Source organism: Malaclemys terrapin, chromosome 8 (assembly GCF_027887155.1).
Source record: "Malaclemys terrapin pileata isolate rMalTer1 chromosome 8, rMalTer1.hap1, whole genome shotgun sequence".
NCBI lineage: Eukaryota > Metazoa > Chordata > Testudines > Emydidae > Malaclemys > Malaclemys terrapin.
In genome coordinates this window covers 95222018-95242884 of record NC_071512.1, presented here as the reverse complement: position 1 = coordinate 95242884, position 20867 = coordinate 95222018, and the positions used below count along the sequence as shown (strand labels likewise).

Here is a 20867-nt window from a genome sequence, read left to right as displayed (position 1 = left end):
ACAGGGGCCCAGTGCGGGGCTGCAAGGATTAGGGATGCCTTGAGGGAGCAATTTGAGGCTGAAAACCAGCAGTGATATCTGGTGCCCTGCACAGGAGTGAAGTGCAGTAGTTCCAATCTTTAGGAATCAGTGTTTGCTAAGCAGACTTGCAGTGCCTGTTTATTTCCTGGGCAAAGGAGTCTTTTACTTTATGCAATAATAAGGAATGTTTTCAAAGCCAAAAAATCCATTTATTGAAAAGAAACAAGGGGGTGGAGTGGGGAACGGTACAATCACAGATTCGCGTATGTCCTGTCTGGTGTGCTTTGCAGTGAGTGCTGCACTTCAGGATAGCTATACTGCATGGTGATGGGGGTTGAGTGCAGAGGGTAAGGGTTGTGGTTTTCAAAGCTGGGTGGTGAAGATACTGGTGTTGGAGGCAGCTGGTGGCGTGAAGAACACGGAAGTTGGGGAAAGTGGGTTGGAGGTGACATTGGGGCACAACGGAAAGAGTTTTGGGACAAGGACTGTGGGGGGGGTGGCATTTGCGTTTGTGGTACTGCTCCTTCTGCATGGCTACGAGCTCCTGGATAGCGTCTGCTTGGCGCTCCAGGATGCTTGAGCCGATCCGTGCCTTGCTGCTGGTGCTCCGTGCTTTGCCGCCGGTGCGCTGCGTTTTCCTGGCGGATCCTGCTTTCTCTCTCCCTCCAGTTCTGTGCTTTCTCATTCTCTTTAATAGATTGCTGCATCACTTCTTGCAGCATGTCTTCTTTGCTTTTTCGCGGTCTCTTCCTGAGTCTTTGCAGTGTCTGAGCAGGCGATAAGAGGGACGGCTGAGGTCTCAAGGTTGATGCAGCTGAATAGGCAAAATGCAACATTTAACAGAGGCAGCATTGTTTATACCAGACAGAGTAATGGTTTCCTCCGCACTTAGGAGTAGAAAACACACATGGTCTACACAATAGCATAATTTTCCCGTCCGAAACAGAGCACACATATCCCACGGGAGCCTCAAAATGGTGAGTAAGGGGGACTGATTGTTTCAGGACTGCACTGTCCTCTGGGTTTCTGTGCCTTGGGGAGAACCAACAGCTTCAGGGGGCACCTACACTGAACACTGACCCAACATTTTCCACAGGAGTTCGTCCTGGACGATATCTCGCTGCTGAGGGTGACCTGGGAAGCAAGGGAGGGTCTTCTACTGCAATGCGGCTTCCACCCTGGCCCATATGCAGCTTGTCTGTGAGCAGCAATGGTCCCCCCACCCCTCGCGGCACAGTGGCATGGACACGTTAGCCTGGCTGGGACAAGGACCACGGTGGCTCTCCCGGTGACCATGGTGAGACATTTGAGGAGATTACCGAGGCCGATTACCGTGATGTGATAAACCACATCAATGCACTATTCTGCATCTAGGCATGCATGCCTAACCCTCCTCTCCCAAAGAGCCCGCACCGAAAAAATTCCTTCCCCCCCCAAAAAAACTGCTTACCGGGAACCTGCTCTTCTGTTTGTCCTCCACCAAGTACCGGCCGCTGCAACTGGCTACCTTCCTACTGGCTCGAGAAGAGCTCCTGGCTGCATGGCTCCAGGGATTCTGGGGTGTCTCCATCCGGCCCACCACCCTCACTCCCATTTTCCTCCCCCCACACCGGCTCCGAAGTGTCCATGGTGGTGCTCGGAGTGGAGGTGGAGTTAACCCCAAGTATCGCATCCAGCTCTTTGTAGAATCGGCAGGTCACGGGGAGAGCACCCGAGCGGCCGTTTGCATCGCGGGCTATGCGGTAGGCACTCTGCAGCTCCTTCACTTTAATCCTGCACTGCAGGGTGTCCCGGTCATGGCCCCTTTCCATCATGTCCTTTGATACCTTCCCAAAGGTATCGTAATTCCTACGGCTGGAGCGCAGCTGGGATTGTACAGCTTCCTCCCCCCAAACACTGATGAGGTCCAGCAACTCGCCATTGCTCCATGCTGGGGCTCGCTTGGCGCGTGGAGGCATGGTCACCTGGAAAGATTCGCTGATAGCACTCCACACCACGCCTGGCTGAGCAAACAGGAAAGGGATTTTTAAAATTCCCGGGGAATGTAAAGGGCGAGTCACATGGTTGGTTACCTGAGGCCAGGGCAGTAGAGTTTGAACTGATGACCAGAGTGGCTAGAACAGGCATTGTGGGATACTGCCGAATACTTCTGGAGGCCAGTCACAGCGCATTGGGCGGCCATACTGGCGCTGCAGCGGCAGCGCAATACACACTATTCCTTTCGGGGACGTGGAGTACATGCAGCGCTGCAACCACGGAGATACAGCGCTGCAACTGCCTTGCCAGTGTGGACAGGGAGTGAGTTACAGCGCTGGGGGCGGATTTACAGCACTGTAACTCGCAAGGGTAGCCAAGGCCCCAGAAACTGGCTTATACAGCCTCAGAATTTTAAAACAGGCAACAGATTCCCAGGGCTGAAATCTGACAAAGGCTTGCATTTTCAGATTCTTAGACTAGGCGTTCTTTGAGATAACAAAAGGGAGGAGAGGCTGAAGCAATTCAATGAAACTTCTTGAAAATTAAAAAAAAAAGTTATGCACAGATTTTTGTTTCTTGGAACTTTTAAACTGTTTTTTTCCCTCCCGTCTTACATTCAAATTCCAAAGTGCTGTTTAAAATTGCTAATGATGAGTATAACATTTGATGTCCTTATCAAGTGCATCTTGAGGGTTTTAAGAGTACTTATGATTTTTAAGAACATTCATCAACTGAATTAGTTGTTTCCAAAAGGAAGAGACAAAATACCTCCCTCACTTCATGTTCCAGGAACCTTTGATATACATGTTTGATATCTCTCATCAGCCAAACCCTGTCATCCTAACTCAAATAAAACTTCCACTGACTTCACAAGAGACATATGTTTGCCTGAGTAAGGATTGAGCCTTCTTTTCAGGTGTTTTAGCGTGCATAAGGAATGCAGGATTTGGCCAATCTGCAACAAAATTAATAGAGCTATTGAAACCTTCTTGTTTTCACTAAAATGTATGCACTGCTGATGGCAATTTCTCTGCTTCTATTCGGGATTTATTCAGGGTTTGTTTGGCTACCACTACATGATAGCTAGGCAAGGCAATTGAGCATATGCCTAAGGCTAAGCATGTGAGTAGTCCCATTGACTTGAATGGGATTTCTCCATGTGCTTAAAGTTAGGTATGTACTCAAGTACCTTGCTGAGTCAGGGGCTGAATAAATTCACTGTTCTGGAACATATGCATTGTTCTCCTTTGAATTTTGTGACCTTAGGGCTGGTCTACACTGGGGTGGGGGAATCGATCTAAGATACGTAACTTCAGCTACGCGAGTTGCGTAGCTGAAGTCGAAGTATCTTAGATCGAATTACCTGGGGTCCACACGGCGTGGGATTGACGGCCGTGGCTCCCCCGTCGACTGCACTACTGCCGCTCGCTCTGGTGGAGTTCTGGAGTCGACGGTGAGCGCGTTCGGGGATCGATATATCGCGTCTTAACGAGACGCGATATATCAATCCTGGATAAATCGATTGCTCCCCGCCGATACGGAGGGTAGTGAAGACGTACCCTTAGATTCCCTCAGTCTTGGTAGCATAAAAAGTGTATTTATGTGGAGAATGTATTCAGAGAACTCTAATGAATAGATAAGTAATTTTTCTTTCTTCTAGAATGGTGGTAATGGAGTTGGGCTTGCGATGTCTTTACCTAATGCTACAGTCAACATTTAATTTATGAGCTCTTAGTATGAATTCCCTCAAGGCAATCAGACAAGGGAACCTACCGTCTATCCCTGTTTATTTCAATGTCTCGGCCAAGCTTGTGCGTGTTGCAACATCCTGCAGAATGTCAGTTTTCTTATTTACGAAGCACTCAGGGCTGCTCCCTTTTTTGATTTTAATGTATATTAAGCAAAACTCTCTTTAAAAATAAGGTTATATATTTGTTTACCAAATTCAACAATGCAAAAGAACCAATCGCTTTTTTGTTGTTGTTGTTGAAGAGTGCTCTAAAAGGACCAACATCTAAAATGTTGGCCACCACATAATAGCCTTCAGGTCATGGCTCTGGGGAGTAAGAAAATACCTGCAGTTCTGTATTGCTGTTACGTTGGCAGATGAGGCAGCACAGAATTGTTCTTCAGTGATACGTTGGCCATGGAAGAACCATGTCAAGCCCAATCAGATAAAGGTTTTATTGTTTCTGTTTTTCTTTTTAAGCGAGAACCACATGGTGAGAAGTAGCATGGCTCATGTGGAGGGGAATCTTGCTCCTCGGCATGCAGTGTGTCTGTCAGAGCAAGCACTGCCACTGGTAGGGAGACACAACCACCACCAAAAGTACATCAGCAGTGGTCCATTAGAAAGTCACCCCTGCTAAGAATGTGAGGAGAGTCTAAAAATGACTCCAAGGCTCTGTTAAGGAATGTTCCCTGTGCAAAGGTGATGGTACTTACTCCGGTCCCCTTCTATGCGGAGGGTGGAAGGTTTTAGGAAGCTACTGGCGGCCACTCTACTGGGTGTGCTCAAGCCATTGTGGTCCCCTCGCACCTTCCCCCACCTCCCAGTAGGCTGTGTTAGATCTTCCTGAAGCAGTGAAAGCTTCATTACAGCATACCTAACGGTTGGAAGGATACATCTGACCGTGCGTGGACCAGTAGTCAAACATTCACAGGTCATTCTATGCCGTACATGGGTCGATGTCTGAAGCGACATGCTGGTATCGATGTATTGGATAAACTGCATGCTGTCATATGATAGTAGTTGATTGACCACCATCAATTCACGAGGAGAGGAGGATTTTGCTCAAAACTTGCCTTAGTTTCTCTGAACAGGCTTTCATTCCTCGGTGACTCTTTTAATAAACTTGGACTAAGTGTGTAATGAAATGTAAACCCAGGTAATTTTGCTCAGGTCTGTGGTCTGCTAACCAAAGATTTGCCCGGCTTCTCATAGCGACCCCTCCTAGCATTTGATATGAGGAGGAAACATTGCTGCTGTTGCTCTGGTGTACATCTTTATACAATAGACTATCTTCAGTGAGTTATAAATGAGAAAATCAAGTTAAGCAATGACACCAAATGAAGAGCCAAATGCATCCTTGGGGGACTTCAATTTAAATGAATGTAGTTACAGCAGGGAGAATTTGGCCCAGTAATTAAGCTTTATGGAAGTTTTATAGTTGTCTGAGGCTACATTTTCAGCTTTAATTGTTTAGTTTTAGCTGGCTAAAGATAGTGACAAGAGGAATATATTTTTTTAAATGAGCCCTTTCATTAAAATGCATATTGGGCTTTTTAGTCCAGTCTGGTACAGATGAAATATTGAGCTTGAAAGTGCATTTTTCTGAATTAATTGAGCTGAAGTGCTGCTGAAGTGGCAGTTTGAGAGACCGTGTCCAGTGTACAGGATACTGGAGTGGAAATCATGATACCTGGACTTTGTTCCCAGCTGTTTCATTGGTTTACTGGGTAATCTTAGGCAAGATCCTTAACCTCTCTATGCTTCCAGTTCCCCTTTTGTAAAATGGGGATGATAGTATTTAACCACCCTAGTAAGGCATTTTTAAAATATACAGTGGAAAAGTGCTATAATTTTATGTATAAATGCTTAGTATTATATTTGACCTTTCAAAGGTTTCACTAACTTTTTTAAAACTTTCAAAGTTTAAACCTGATCTGCCTATATAGACATTTTTAACATGTCCAGCATCATGGTGCTATCATTGGATTGATAAACGCATAAAATGATCTTGTGGTTAAGGCACTGGATTGGGACTCGGGAGCTCCAGGTTCGGTTCGGGACCCTGCCGAGGACCTCCTCTTTGATTTTGGGCAAGTTACTTAAGTTCTCTGTGTCTCAGTTCCCCATCTTTTCAATGACAATAGTGTTTCCTGTCTTCCATGCTTTGTCTGCTTTTTCTGTCTAGACTGTAAATTCTTCATGGCAGGGACTACTTTTATTATGTGTTTGGACAGTGCCTAGAACAATGGGGCTGCAATCTTGTCGGGTTGTCTATAATACAGTACTGCAATTCCAATAGTAAGTAACAAGCAGTCAGACTAATGTCTGCTTCCCCTTGTTTCATGACATGCTATGGAGGTGTATAAAGATAATAATAATAATAATAATAATTTTATTTTGTAATTTCTGGTCTGAGTGAAATTCATCATGGGTACAATGGCACTGAAATCAATGAAGATCCACAAGGGGTTAATTTGACTTGTTATCTGGCACTTGAGATGGGTGTTTCCCTTCAGGACTGTTGACATAATTTTTTCTAGGAAAACTCTGAAGAATTGTCTGGGTTTTTTTGTTTTGGGTTTTTTGAAGGCTTATCCCTACAGAGAAACACTTTTTTTATTAGATCTCACTATAACAAAGGAAACAGCTTCTTGGCTCAATGAAAGTGTGGCTTATTTTCTTGTTGTATGAGTAGTTTGGCATTTGCCCTGTTCAACTAAAAAAAATAAATAAAAAAATTGACAGCTTTTAAGCAGCAACAGCCACTCTTCCCTAATATCATCTATCAAAGATGCATTCCTTCTCCCCCAGGTACAATGCTGTATGTTAGATGTGTACTGTGAGGTATATAGAAGATTACAGATATTGAGACACCCCTCCTCCCATCCCAAGCCTGCAATTGGATCCATGTGGTGGGACCCTTACAGCCCTTTTGGAGTCTCATTGAAGTTCTCATGCATGAAGTCTTATTGAAGTCAGGGTACAGCCATGCAAATCCAATAGCGGGCTCAGAGCCCTCCTTGCTTTAACATAAAATCTTGTGTCTAATTTCTATGGTAGGAACATAGGAATTGCCATACCCATGGTCCATCTAGTCTAGCATCCTGTCCCTGAAAGTGGCCAGCACCAGATGCTTCAGAGGGAGGTATGAGAACCCACACAGTATGCAAATGTGAGATAAAATTCCCCACCCTGCTGAAGTATCATCCTGATCTCTAATAGTTAGAGATCGTCTTATACTCTGAAGCACAAGATACAATACATATGCTATTCAGATATTTAGTAAATGGATTTCTGGAAATTGTGTGTTGCCTCTAAATTATGTTTTTTAATAGAGTTGTATGGTAGGTGTGATGGTAATCAAAGGTCACTTCCAACTTTGGGGTGATGGCTACTAGAAAGGTACCAAAGATGAAAGGATTGTGTTGTTTTCTATACCTTATCTTGTTATGTAGTCTTTGAAAACAATCCTGTTGTTCTCTTTCCATTTTTGAAGTGGTGTCCAGTGTTAAATATAACATGGATCTTTGCCAGGGAGTGGCTGCAATCAGAGAAGATTAATTATATGTGTGGGTGTAGAAAATTGCAGATGGGAACTTATTCAGACAATAAAATCTTTTCCTTTTAAGTAAACAGCACATTTGCTTAGAAAATTCTGTCAGTTTAAAAAATAAATAAATAAAAGAGAAGCAAACTCCCCAAGAGCTGCGATATCAAAAGTAAATAGTGCACCCATTTAGAGGTAATTTTTTTTTTCCTCTTCACAGAAATAACTTACTGTTTGAATCTTGGAAATAAAAGGTTTTATTTCTAGGTCATTAAAACAAGTTTCATTTTCTGATTCCAATTAAATGTCTGGGCTGTGTGGTACAGAGAGTTGAAATGTGTACTTTCCTGAACAGCCAGAAGGCCTGATTCAGTGTCCAGTGAAGTCAACAGAAAAACTCCTCATTCACTTCAGTGGAAATTGGACTCAGCCCTTAATGAACCACAGTTATCAAAGGCGTTGACTCGTTTGATAACTGAGATTTGGAAACACTAATGGAATGCCTCTGTCTGTTAGTCAAAACCAGAGTTGTGGTGAAGTAAACCCCTCAAGAATTGTGCTGTAGTTGCTATGCCTCCAATAGGCTTAACCCTTCATGAACTTGAATGCACTCTAATGGGGATGAAAGGGAAAAACTGTTTTACATTTTTAAATAAAAGCCATGCCACCAATTCAATGGGGAATTTCAGACTTTTCCAGATGTGGGGCGAACACAGCTGGTGAAACAAAAGTTCACAATTCCCATCAAGGTTTAGTTTTTGTTGAGTGTGAAGTGATCTCTCGGGGCCAGGCAAGTCTACTGAGTCAGCAAGATTAGAGAGTGATAGAGAAAAAAGGAGCATGGTAGAAACTCAAACCAACATTTAAAATATATTTGCTTGAAGGGTTGTGAAATCTCTGTCAAATGCAGCACTTCATCATGTTTTTGATTTGCCAACATATCACAGAGAAAAACAGAACACGGAGAAAGAAAAAGACCTATTGGTCTGAAAGGGGAAGAGATTGTTGCCTTGTATTGTCTAATTAAATTGAATTAATCCTCATTAAATGTTATTTATCTGAACAGTAGCTCACAAACTGTGCATGTTAGTGAGCTAGCTGGACTGGCAGCTTTTGCCGGATTCTCACATCTTTAATCCAGAGCTGTTCATTTGAAATAGTTTGAGACTTGTGTCCCAATCCTACTGCAGCTGATGTCTATCCCAAAACTCACATTGACCTCCATGTAAACAGGAATAGAGCTGTTAATCACCATACGCAAATGGAAGGAAATCCACAGTATACTTACATTTTTGCCATCCAGAGTTTCTAAGGATTCTTATAATTGGGGAGCAAACTTTGATGTTGCTGTGCTATTATGCAGTTAACTTTTAACAAATCTAAACCTTAGGGTGATTTTTTTATTCTGCAAATATAAAGGTTACGCAAATAAAAACTATGATACGGAGGAGAATTCATAAAACTATTGGCTGTGCCAATACTGATTACAATAATTTCTGTGTTGACTTTCATTGGCTATGTTTAAATCCTTAGAGCTACAAAGATTTGAATGGGGCCCCAGTGTACAATTGGAATGTGTCTGCTGTTTGTCCCAAACAGTCTTCCCCACCTGTCCTTTTTGTTTGATATATTTAGTGTATATCAAAAGGGGGAAAAAAAACATTTCAAGTTAAAGTCACATTTAGGCTAAGAAAACGAGTTCAGACAAGCAGGGGTTTCTTTTGGATTTTTTTTTTTTTTTGGTCAGAGGTAATTTTAAAAAGCAAAACCCCTGATAACATGTTTTAAGTATTAGAAATTTTGCATTTATACAGTTTAGTGGATGGAGCTGATGGTATTTAAAGAGCCTGCCATGTTTCAGTTTGTATAAATGCAATTAAAGAGCTGTTGAATAGGTGAAATGAGTAAAATGCAGATAGCCTCATGTGAAGTGTATTGGACCCAGACTTGTGTGGCCCTGTGGTTTAAAACTAATCTGCCTGGGAAACCTAGAGTAGCAACAGAGTGACAACAGGTGCAGCTCTTCTTACACTGCTGTGAACTTAACCCACCACTCTTTCTTTGATTCTCTTCACCAAACATCCCGCATGGGCAGCATTTCATAAATTTTATAGCAGTATGATACTGTTTCAAGGCTAAACGACTAGGTGCCAGATTTTCTCTCCTTCTGACTGAGAAATGTCACCTCATGGTGAACTTACCCGCTTTACCCACTCCCCACAAAGAGGATAATATGTAGTGTAGGCAAAGACATTGCTGTGTCAAGTATAAACAACGTCAGTGTGCGTAGAACTAATAATTTGGTTCCATTTCAGAAAGGTCATGAATTAACATGTACAGCCATACCCATAAAGAGGAACATATAATTGTGTGTTCTCTTATTGCCCTGTGATAACCTGTGCTGCTCTTCAGGCTTCCACAACACCAACACCCAGTACTTTTGAATACAAAGTATTGCTGGAGGGGATTCATGTGCTGTATCTCAGTGTTCTGTCTGGGGCATTTTTGTAAAAACCACAATCAGTTTTATGACTGCATCAGAGCAGTAATGTTTCAGTAGAAAGCACTAAGACTATGGGTCGCATAATTTGGGGGGATACTAATAACTTTTACAGGTGTCGGACCATGGAGAAGTTCAGCTGAGCAGAGCCTAAGTCCTGGGTTTTAATTTGAATGAATCTATTTAATTTTCAAGTTTGCAAAATTAATGGGAAAACATTTTTTGATGTTATCAGTCACGCTCCACTGTCACAGGTTTTCTCTTTGCTTTCAGAAACTCACACAGCTTTCTTTGTTCTTGATTATTTGTGGCTTTAAAAAACTCTGTCCTACAAACCACAGAAAGCTACTCTGTGCAACTGCATGCTACCTATCTGGTACCTAACTGCAGCTTGCCCTAACTAGTCTAGCAATTGAACTGTGGATGAAATCCTCAGCAGGTGTAAATGAATGTAGCTACAATTACTTCAGTGGAGGTACGCCTATTTATATCAGCTTAGGGTCTGGCTCTGTCTGTCAGCATAGAACCCAGGCTTTGGGGAATACAAAGGGCCATCCTTCTATAAATTGTTAGAGTCGACAAAGAATTATCAGTATTTTTTTATTAAAATGTCCACTGTGACCTTGGGAGCATATTGAACATACATCAGCCTTGTCAGTTGTGACATACTTACTCTGAAATTGGTGCCTACAGAATACGCTTTTTGCATAAATTTTAAGTTTATCTCTGACCTGTTAGGACCATTGAATGAGATCCTTGTCCAATTAAAATCAGTGGCAAAACTTCCATTGACTTCATGGGGGCCAGGATTTAATGCTGACAGCTATTTTTCCATGCATGCTAGTTTTCTCTCAAATCCAAAATGTTAACATTTCATCTAGAGCTGGGGATGAATGTGAGGTGCAGTAGAAGCCTGATCCTGCAAGTCCTCTAGCTCAGGAATGCCACACATGGATGACCTGCTCATACCCTAGATCATTGTCCATAGTGGGCCAGACTTGACCTTTTAGATACCACCCTTGTGAATAGGGTAGGATGGCTCTGCATTACCCCACAAGCAGCACCAGGAAGCAAAGTGCCTCCCAAAGAACCGCTGCATGCACCAGGAATGTGCCTATTGCTACACCCTTTCACTGAGTGCAGCATATGTTCGCATGCATGGAAGGCCAGTTCAAATGACTGGTGTGGAGTACTAGGGAGTCATGTCCATGCTTCCTTCCACTCCCTTTGGAGTGTGGGTGTTAGTGGGGAGCAGTCACTGGTCTCAACAGACCACAGAGATTGCAAATGTGGCAGGACCTTGCATGGGGGAAGATACTGGACAGGGCAGCTTCTTGTGCTTTTCAACTTCCATACATGCTTACAGAGAGGCGAGGCACAATCTGGCCCTAAGCATCTGCAAAGAGACCCAGTCTGATTTTATTCAAGAGTATAAGCCAATGGGAGCTAAACACTAGTGATAGCTGGATCTTAAAATGTTTGGAAGTTCAGGTTTCATGTGGGTAACCACCCCAAAAGTCTGGAGTCTTGTACGCTATCTGAAACTCATGGGTCTCTGATGGGGACAGGCTGCCAGTGAGATTTCCGGATCTTCCAGCTTCTGGTCATGCTGGAAATTGTATAATAGCAATATTTCTTGCAGTATTTTGGCACATCCGTCTTCAGTCCTCATGGAAACATGGATGTGCCAGGGCTCAGCAGAAAGTTAGAAAATAATGGAAAGGGATGTGTGGTATGGCCCCTCACAGATCAGTCTGCTTTGTAATGACTATAACGGGGATTCTTTCCTGACGCTGTTGGGCACAGGGAAGACCCTGGAGTTCTTTGTAGATCCCAGACTAGTGCTTGCAGAAATTTTTCAGGAGTAACATTTTCCTGTTGAAAAATGTGGTTTTATTGAAATAGAAATTTTCCATGGGAAAAAGTTGATTTTTGATAGTTTTCTGGTTTCTCCTGATGGCAAAACTTTAAACACACAATTTTTGTTCAGAATTGATAGTAGAAAATTTTCACTTCATTTTGTTTAGAAAATTCCTGAGGATAATCAAGTTTCACGACCAGGTCTATCCCAGACTAACTAAACACAGTCCGTGCGGCCTAGGGAAACCACTCCAAGATTCCAGAAGCCTGGATTAAGCAGTTATAAAGGGACTGCTGACTACATTACAGAATCTTAACTGAACTTTCTTGAACTTTATTGGTTCTGGATGATGGTTGGGAAAGAAGGGGGGGAGGGTGTTTACTTTATATCACAAGTCTTGATGTTTAAAGCCAAAAAATACTTCTAACCATTCAGTCAGAAAAGTGACAGGAATATACCACAATGAACAGTACCAATTCTTTTTATCTCAGTCCTTCATCACATGTCAGCCGCTGGTCACAGGCTTTATGAAAAGTCAACTGGCAGGTGCTTTTGAGATGCAGCTTATTCGACCCCTTTTAACTATCACCATTTTGATTTTTTGATTTATTCTTTGAGAATTGTGCTGTCTCTCTCTGAGGATCCATTGGATAAGGGTTTCTATGAGTGGTTCCAAATCAAGCTAGTATTTATATATCTGTTTTGGTCTATTTACAATGTGCCCGTCCAAAGATTGGGATCCATGTACTAAATATTTAAACATCCAAGAAGCAATGGTCTCAAGTTGCAGTGGGAGAGGTCTAGGTTGGATATTAGGAAACACTATTTCACTAGGAGGGTGGTGAAGCACTGGAATGGGTTACCTAGGGAGTTGGTAGAATCTCCATCCTTAGAGGCTTTTAAGGCCTGGCTTGACAAAGCCTTGACTGGGAATATTTAGTTGGTGTTGGTCCTGCTTTGAGTAGGGGGTTGGACTAGATGACCTCCTGAGGTCTCTTCCAACCCTAATATTCTATGATTCTATGAGTCTATCCCTCCCTCCCCATAAAACATACAAATTGGACTCCTGTGCAGAACTATAAAAACTCTCCTGAATGTCCCACCACATCTTCCTAGCCAACATTTTTTCTTCCATCCGAGAGTACCAGATAGAACAGATAAGTGCTGCACAGGAACAGAAGGTCACCACATTTAGGCTGTTGGATCCAGGGGTGAAGTCAGTTTCAAGTTATAGACTTATCCCAGAGAGCCTATTGATAGAGCCCTGCGCAGATACAAAATTTGTATCCGCATCCGATCCGCAAACATGGTCTGTGGATGTAAAGCGGATATCTGCAGATTTGCAGGGTTGACTCTAGCCTTTTAAACTGTTAGGTCAGGCATCTCAGTTGACCACAGCTGCCGTGGTATCATCCAGCAAAAGAGATTCGGAGGTCACCCTGGTCCAAACTGTTTAAAGCTTTATGCTTCAGTTAAGTTGTTAACGTTTACTTGGCGATGAATTCTCAGCTGCATGTAGACTTTTGGCATCTAGTTTCACAGCTTTGAGCTTTCCCCTGTGAGCAAGCACCTCAAGATGTGTACTACAGCTGTGGCCCTTTGAGGCCAGCACATTGCAGGTTGAGCAAAACTGCTTTGATGCATTACCTAAATTTGAGACGACTATTCACAAGAAAAGCAAAATAGCACAGTAATTAAGCATGTTATCTGGTTTCTTGGGAACAAAGGGTCTTGTATTGTGCATTTAATATAAAGCCATCAAAATGCAGGTATAAGTAAATAAGAATTAGCATTGTTAATTATGTCCCTTCAGTAAGCACACTTAATTGATTAATTGTATGCATGTAGGGTGAAATTTAGGGCCTGATATGACTCTGGAGCATATCAGTTTCTCGTGGCTAATACATATTCACTGTCACCCTATAGTGGTGTACTGAGGGAATACCCAGTGAGGCATATTACAGTATGTACGTACCTACTGATTAAATATTAGTTATGTGCATTTATTACAGACATCACTACTGTATGTGAACACTATACATATGTTAGGTTACAAACAAATATAAATTTTGTATCTATAAGGAGCTAACCCCCCATAACCTCCTTGCAATTAACCTGAATACTAAGAGTACTGTGTATAAATACACTATGGCCCAGAGTCTCCTCCCCTTACTCACCTTTATTTCAGTGGAACAGCTTGCATGGCAAGGTGCTACTCAGTGTACGCAGGGTGGCAGAATTGGGCCCTGTGTAATTATATTTTTACAAAGCATCTTCAAAGTCAGTGGAGGCGGATTCAGCTCTGTCACATGGTAGGCTAGCCTCTTCAGATGAAGCAGGTCTAGCTCCCCCATGCTAGATCTGGTTTGCCAAGTTGGGCCAATTAAGAGGGTGGGGAGCACCTGGGCAGTCAGCAAGGCCATGTCTAAGTAGCAAGCTTACAGTGGCACAGCTGTACCGATGCAGCTACGCTGCTGTAGCTACTCTGTGCCGACAGGAGAGAGCTCTCCCATGGACATCATAAAGCCATCTCCATGAGTGGCGGTAGCTATGTCGGCAGGAGAAGCTCTCCCGCCGACCTAGCGCTGTGCACACTGCCACTTATGCCGGTGAAACTTATGTCACTCGGGGAGGGGTGGGGGGTTCACACCCCTGAGCGACATACATTTTGCCGACATAAGTGGTACTGTAGACATGGCTTTAGGAAGTGGGATGCTCAGGGAACTGGAGCAGCTGGAAGTCCCCTGGGAGTGGCTGCCAAAGCCCCTGAAAAAACTGCCTGAAAAGAGACACTGGGTGTGGCAGTGGGTACTTCACGAGCTGGGGAAAAGCTAGCACCTTACAAATTCCCATTAAATACAGAGACTCAGTGGGAGTTCCATTGGGCTCCTAGAGAGTTCGAAGCCTTACTCCTTAGCTCCTATATAGCCCTCTCATCCATGTTATTTATGCATTTGTATTATTGTTCTGCCTACGAGCCCGTTATGGACGAGGACCACGTTGTGCTAGGCGCTGTACAAACATAGAACAAAATGACAGTCCCTGCCCAAAAGAGCTTACAATCTAAGTACAATACTAATAGATAATAGATGGATACAGACAGACACAGATGAAGGAATACAAGTCAACAATGAGACAATATTGGTCAGCATGATAGGCAGTGGCCCCAGTACATTAGCAGCTGCATATAGATCTCAAAGCATTTGTCAAGCTAGCACCTAAATAAAGAGGTGTCATCATAATTCAGAGCACAGAGAACTAGTTAAATAGTCATTTATGATTTTACTTTGCTGTGATTTGGTAATTACCATATTTTGGAAAGCCCTGCAATATTATTATTTATTTACTTTTTATGTAAAATCTTCCTAAAACGGTGAAAGGCTTTTACTTATTTGTTTATAATTGGAAGGATCAGGTTAATTTGAGAAAAATGTTTGGCTTTTTTTACCATGCTCCTATGCTGAGAATTTATTTATTTATACAATTTCTGTCAAGGATCCTAGTTGAACTTTAAGGTCTGTCTTTTAAACCCCTGGAAACTGGAGTTTCTTATACCAACAGTGTCATAGCTGTAGTTACATGTCACATATTTTTTATTTTGGGGTATGTTTGTTTTCAAGTCAGAGAGAACGATAATTGATCGAGCCATTCTTTAACCATAGAACAGGGCAGATTCAAAACTCAGATACGGGCAGAACCCTGTTTGAACTAGCTTGTGCTCCAGGTACTTTGTGAGAAGCCTGAGAACTTTAACCCCAAAGTGATCTTTGTCTCTCCATGTTTATTAGCATGTAACTAATCATTCCCATTTCAGTTTCTCCAAATGACTAATACGCATCATGTCATTTGTTTGTTGCAAACTGTTGTACAAAAATAGAATGGAAACCACACATATGGGAAATGTCACTATAATTAGGATGATGTATCTTTTTTTTTTTTTTTTTTTAACAGATCAGTCTTGTAAATAAGCATCAAGAGTCATAAAATTATAGAAACATATGGGAATGCTAAAGAAATGGAATAAAATGTAACATGATCCTTCTCAAATGTACTTTAGCTCTCTGCATAAGAAACCATACCAGGACTGAGCAGCATGTAGTTTTGCCACAGAAGAAGAAAAGAACTTTTCCAGTTCTTATTTGTCTTAATCATTTATCTTATAGCAACATCTAGAAAACTAGAATTTGATTTGTATTTGGGACTGAATAAAAAGTAGCCTCAGTATTTGTTTCCATTAATGTTTTTGAGGAGAGAAGAATTCTCAGTTCCATTGCATTTGGGCCTAGTACAATGCAGGGGCCTATTAAATAGCCAGAGATTATGGTTACGTCCAACTCCGAGGTTTGAAATGGCTACACTTATTTTAGAAACTAAGCGTGGTAGGATCAGGTCAGATAGACTAAATCCCATATAGCTTACTATGGAGGTGGGGGGGTCTTTTGTGGACAAAACTGTGAAGTAAGAGATTCTCTATATTCTGAATGAACAATAAAAATCCCATGGCAGTTTTCATAAGAGTAAATGTTTGACTTGGTGTCCTAAGCTAAAAATCCTCCCACCAGCCATTCATACACCTTTGTGCAAGGTATAATGTGTAAGCAATTGGTTGCTGTCCTCCAACCCAGACTCAAGTGCGTTTTATTGGTGCTATTTGTATATATTGAGGTTTGCAACATTGGGATACTTCAGGATGAATGAATCTAAAATATATTGTTGCTACTATATAGCTGTTTCTTGTTTTATACTTAGATTTTAGGCTTTTTGGGCTAGGGACTGTCTGTTTGTGCTAGGCACTGAACAATCACAGAACAATGGGTCCTGGTCCATGACCTAGGGCCTCTAGGTGATAGATAGATAGATAGAGATAGAGATAGATATATACACCCCCACCCCCCAAACATTGTTTATATTATTGTGGCGTGTGTGTTGTAATGAACTTTGTTTAATTCCCCTTGTTAGGCCTATAGGAAGTTTTTAGGAGGAAGGGGTCGGGGAGAGAGGATATTTATAACATTTTTGTTATTTGCAAGGAAATATAGCACCAGATGCCATGAATAAGTTGTATAAAACAATAGCAAAGAAGCACTTGTATTTTTAACATTTCTTTAAATCATAGCATCTGAATAAAAGTAATCTTTCAACAGAAGTAAATCTAAGCTAAAACCCAAGTAATACATAATTCGTAAAATAAGATCTAAAAGAAATGTAATAGCCAAGTATGCATCTCTTGAAACCAATCACAGCACTCATGTAACATTTCACCGAGACACAGCCAGCTTGCATGTAGTCCACAATGACACCTCCAAGTCTACAGGTAGTTGACTTTTTCAGCAGCGATTAGAATTATTAACACCTTTTGGTTAACTGATTTTACAGAGCACAATTAAAAATGATCTCCTAGGGCGCCTTAAATCTTCAGAAAGACAACAGTCTGTTCGTTGCACGGTATCTTGTCACTCTTCGTTATTTATGGTTTTTTGCTATAAGGAAAGTTTGGGGAGGGGAAAAATCCATTTTACAGTAGATAGTTAATTCTGCCTTGTGCCTTTATACTGTATCCTTATGACACTATCAGCACAGTGGGGCTCAAACAGTTCTATCATCAATGTTAATTGAAACAGTAACTTAACATTGCACTGGGTTGCATCACAGCTTATGTTGTTTCAGTATGTCACTGAACTGTCATCAAGTTCTGATGAAATACAGAGCCAGTGGCACTGAAACGTGAATACACACTATACAGAAGCACTACTAGTTTGACTCTGTTTTTCTTTTACACACCAGACCACAAAACTTTATGGGCCAAATTCAGTCCTGGTACAAGTCCCATTCCATTCACTGGGCACTTCCCTAAACTCCCTGCTGCATATATGGTGTTCAGGCTGCACTGTCCTTTTGGAATGTGCCTGATGTGCATGGCCTGTTCACTTGGCTGGTGTATGCGGAGGGGAGGGGTGGCCATGTGCAGAGCTCCTATTGGTGGGGGAACACCTTTAAAAATAGGTCCTTTTTAAGGTGTCTCAAATTGGGCCACCAAAATTAATAGTCACTTTTGAAAATTTTGTCCCAAGGTTCCTTGTAGCCAGTCCGCTACTGTGTCATTCCCTGCAAACTTCCTACGTTTCATGAGCTAATGAACTAGTGAAATAAGTGTCCTGATTCTGGATTTATGTCTTTTCTCATTAGGTCTCTCTGTCCATTGGTGTGCAAATGGACATATTCCCCAGAGAAGGGCTGGGATGATAGTTTCTGGAAGATGATTGGTTTAGAAGATTTGGTGGCAGATAAGTATGAAAAAATAGGTAAATGAAGTTATTTTAAAAAATTAAATCCATATCCTGTATCATTGTTTATTAGTTGTGTCAGCAGAAAAGTATCCGGCCTTACTGAAACTAGATACGAATGGGCAAAAAACTATAAGATTGGGTGCCCCCTGGTATATCTCCCAAGTACACTCTTTACCTGTGGATGTCATGAAATGTAGTGGTGGAAACCTTGTGATACAGAATTATTAATATTGCTGGAAGAATCACTTTGGGAAAGCTATTCTTAAAAGCATGACATCATCACATTGGCCAGTCAGCATTGTTGGATGGTTTGATATCATTTACTGATGTACTTGAATAGGTTCTTGGGGAGCTGAGGAGAAGCATGGGCACGGGAATTGGTCACTCCTGAAAACTCCAACACTGATACCAACTTTCCTTGTGGCTTTAACAAAATCACTTAGGTCAAAATGTTCAAACATTTCCACTAAACTATTCTGATCGTGAGAGACATACTGGCAGGGCTTGATTTTTTTCAAAGGTGATACCTACTGATGTCTCCCATCAACTTCACCTGGAGTTGTGGGTTGGTCGCACTTCTGACAATCAGGCCCAAATGGTTTCAAAATGGCCACCCCAAAATTGAGCAATTTCTACAGCAGGCGCAGAAGAATATGGGAACCTTAGCACTTGAATTTGTTCAATAAGCTTCTAACACTGGGACACCAGCCACTATGCCAATGAAGATAATGATAATGCCTGTAGCTATTGTTATCATATTTTGTGACCTGCACTAACCATGCTTATGAAAGCTTTTGAGAAAGATCTTTCTCTGCTTTGTAGTGTCTTCATGGGGCTGTTTGACTTGCTCAGGGCCTAAGTTTAATTAGAATGTTAGCCTTGTAACAATACCTACAGCAAATATTCATTAAAAATCCATAATGTTAATTTACCAGAAAATTTCCAGGGTAACTTTATTAGACTTTCTCTGTTAAGTTAATGGACTTTTAATGGATGTCCTAAGCAGACATGTCATTAACAAGAATATTATGGTACACAAATTCAAATATGTCCATTCATCAAAGTTAATCATCTGAAATTTCCTCTAGATTTTTTTTAAATGTCTGGCACTTTGAACAAGTTTTTACAACAGTTGCAGTGTAGTAACATGAAATAGAAATAATTTAGGAATGACTTGATAGCAGCAATGCAATTGGTAAATCTTTCCAATAGTCACAAATGGATGCTTTAAGTAATATTCAGGCCTCTATGAAAGCCTCCCCTGTATAGCTTTCAACATCTCCACTGCTCATTAAAACATTTATACTGTGGTATAAACCCTGTTAACAGATTTGAGCATTTAGTATTTTGAGATTTTTAGCATAAATACAATTCCTATAACTCCAACCAGATGTAGCTTTTAGCAGATCGTTACTAAGCTAAAAGAACACATGCTGTAAATAAATGTTTGACCAGAAAATTGAACACCTCAGCAGCTGATGGTCTCATGGAAGAATATTTTTTAAATAAATTATTTATGAAGTGTAAGCTAAGGATCGAATACAATATTTATATGGTGCACTTCAAGGACAGTGCAAAGCAATTTACCATTTTAAGTAACTAAACATACATGTTTCAAATGATAAAGTAACCTTCAATAAAAAGGGCATGGTTGTAATGATGGAAACCACATAAAAATGAGCAACACAAGTATCAGAACTTAGAAGGGCTAAAATCTTAAATTTCAAATATAATAATGTTTACATTTCTCTTTTCTTTGAAACCGGGTGTTCACAGATGAACTACATAGGGAATTGGAATCTGTTTTTCTCACTCAAACAGAGAAACGCATTGCTCCGTAAGTGGTTCCATTGACTTCAGTGGGACTATTGCTGGAGTAGTGTGCTACTCCGTAGGAGGCAGAGACAGAATCTGGCCCAGAGTATTTATAAGAAACTGTGTGATGGAACTCAATGCTTCCTATAAAAACAGCACATAAGGATAAAATGCTCATACACTCCACATATCAGGTGCGAATGTAAGAGTTACTTAGAGCCAAATTCTGACACCTTTGCTCCTTATGCAATTACCTTGATTTTAGTGGGGCTATCCGAGGAGTAAAATGTTATTCAGTGTGAATAATGGTTTCAGCACCTTGCCTGAAGTGATTGGGAAGCTATGGCCACTTCTACAAGTTTTATCTAAATTAGCTTTTAAACAAAAATAACCCCAAAACTGTTGAGCTTATTGAATGTATCCTCGAGTTACGGTCCAAGGGTTACATACTGGCTGTCCCTGTGTGGATGCGTGAAAGGAGGAAGAGGGAGTAAGGAGCCTTCTGTGTTAACAGAAGCATGGAGGAAGGAGATGAAGTCCACCAATGACTGCTCCTCCGCAACTGAAGGAAATTGATCTTGTGGGCTATGTCCATTACATCTTAATGGATGGTTTCAGCTCAGTGCTTCAGAAGAGTCTAAAAGAAACAGCCATTCTAAGGTCCATGCGATATGCTCTGGGGAGAAATTCCTTCCTGGCCTTCCCATTTTTATTACTGTCATTCCCAGAAGTGCTGCTTCTGGACAGCGTACTTCTAGGAATTGGGTTACAGAGCCAGAAACTTCAATTCTCTGGAATGGCATCACAGTTCATGAGCTGTTCTTTTTCAGAGAGTGTGCAGGCTGAGCACACAGGCTGATTGCATTGTTTGGCTGGGGAGAAGGTTGGATAAAGCAGTTGGGATGACCTCAGCTCTTTACTTCAGTTATTTAAGGCCTTCAGCATTGCCTGGAGCTAGCTACCCCTCAGCTGACACTTTGCCGCAAACCTCAGCTGGACTGTAGGACTTCGAACCCCCCAGAATAGGACTGTCTTGTAGTGTGCAAGACTCTTGGTTACTTTGCTGGTGCCCGTATTGATTTTAAGTAGGGAAATAGAATGTACTGTATATAAACTTGGTCCCATAG

The 20867-nt window shown here is 41.6% G+C and overlaps 1 protein-coding gene across 3 annotated transcripts in view; it reads left to right on the top strand.

Moving 5' to 3' along the window:
- FGGY (FGGY carbohydrate kinase domain containing) overlaps positions 1-20867 on the top strand; it is a 336672-nt gene that overhangs the window by 203762 nt on the left and 112043 nt on the right. For all 3 annotated transcript variants that reach the window (XM_054038431.1, XM_054038430.1, XM_054038429.1), the window contains exon 6: positions 17825-17940. In XM_054038431.1, coding sequence (XP_053894406.1) covers positions 17825-17940 — 116 coding nt within the window. The remainder of the gene's footprint in view (positions 1-17824; positions 17941-20867) is intronic.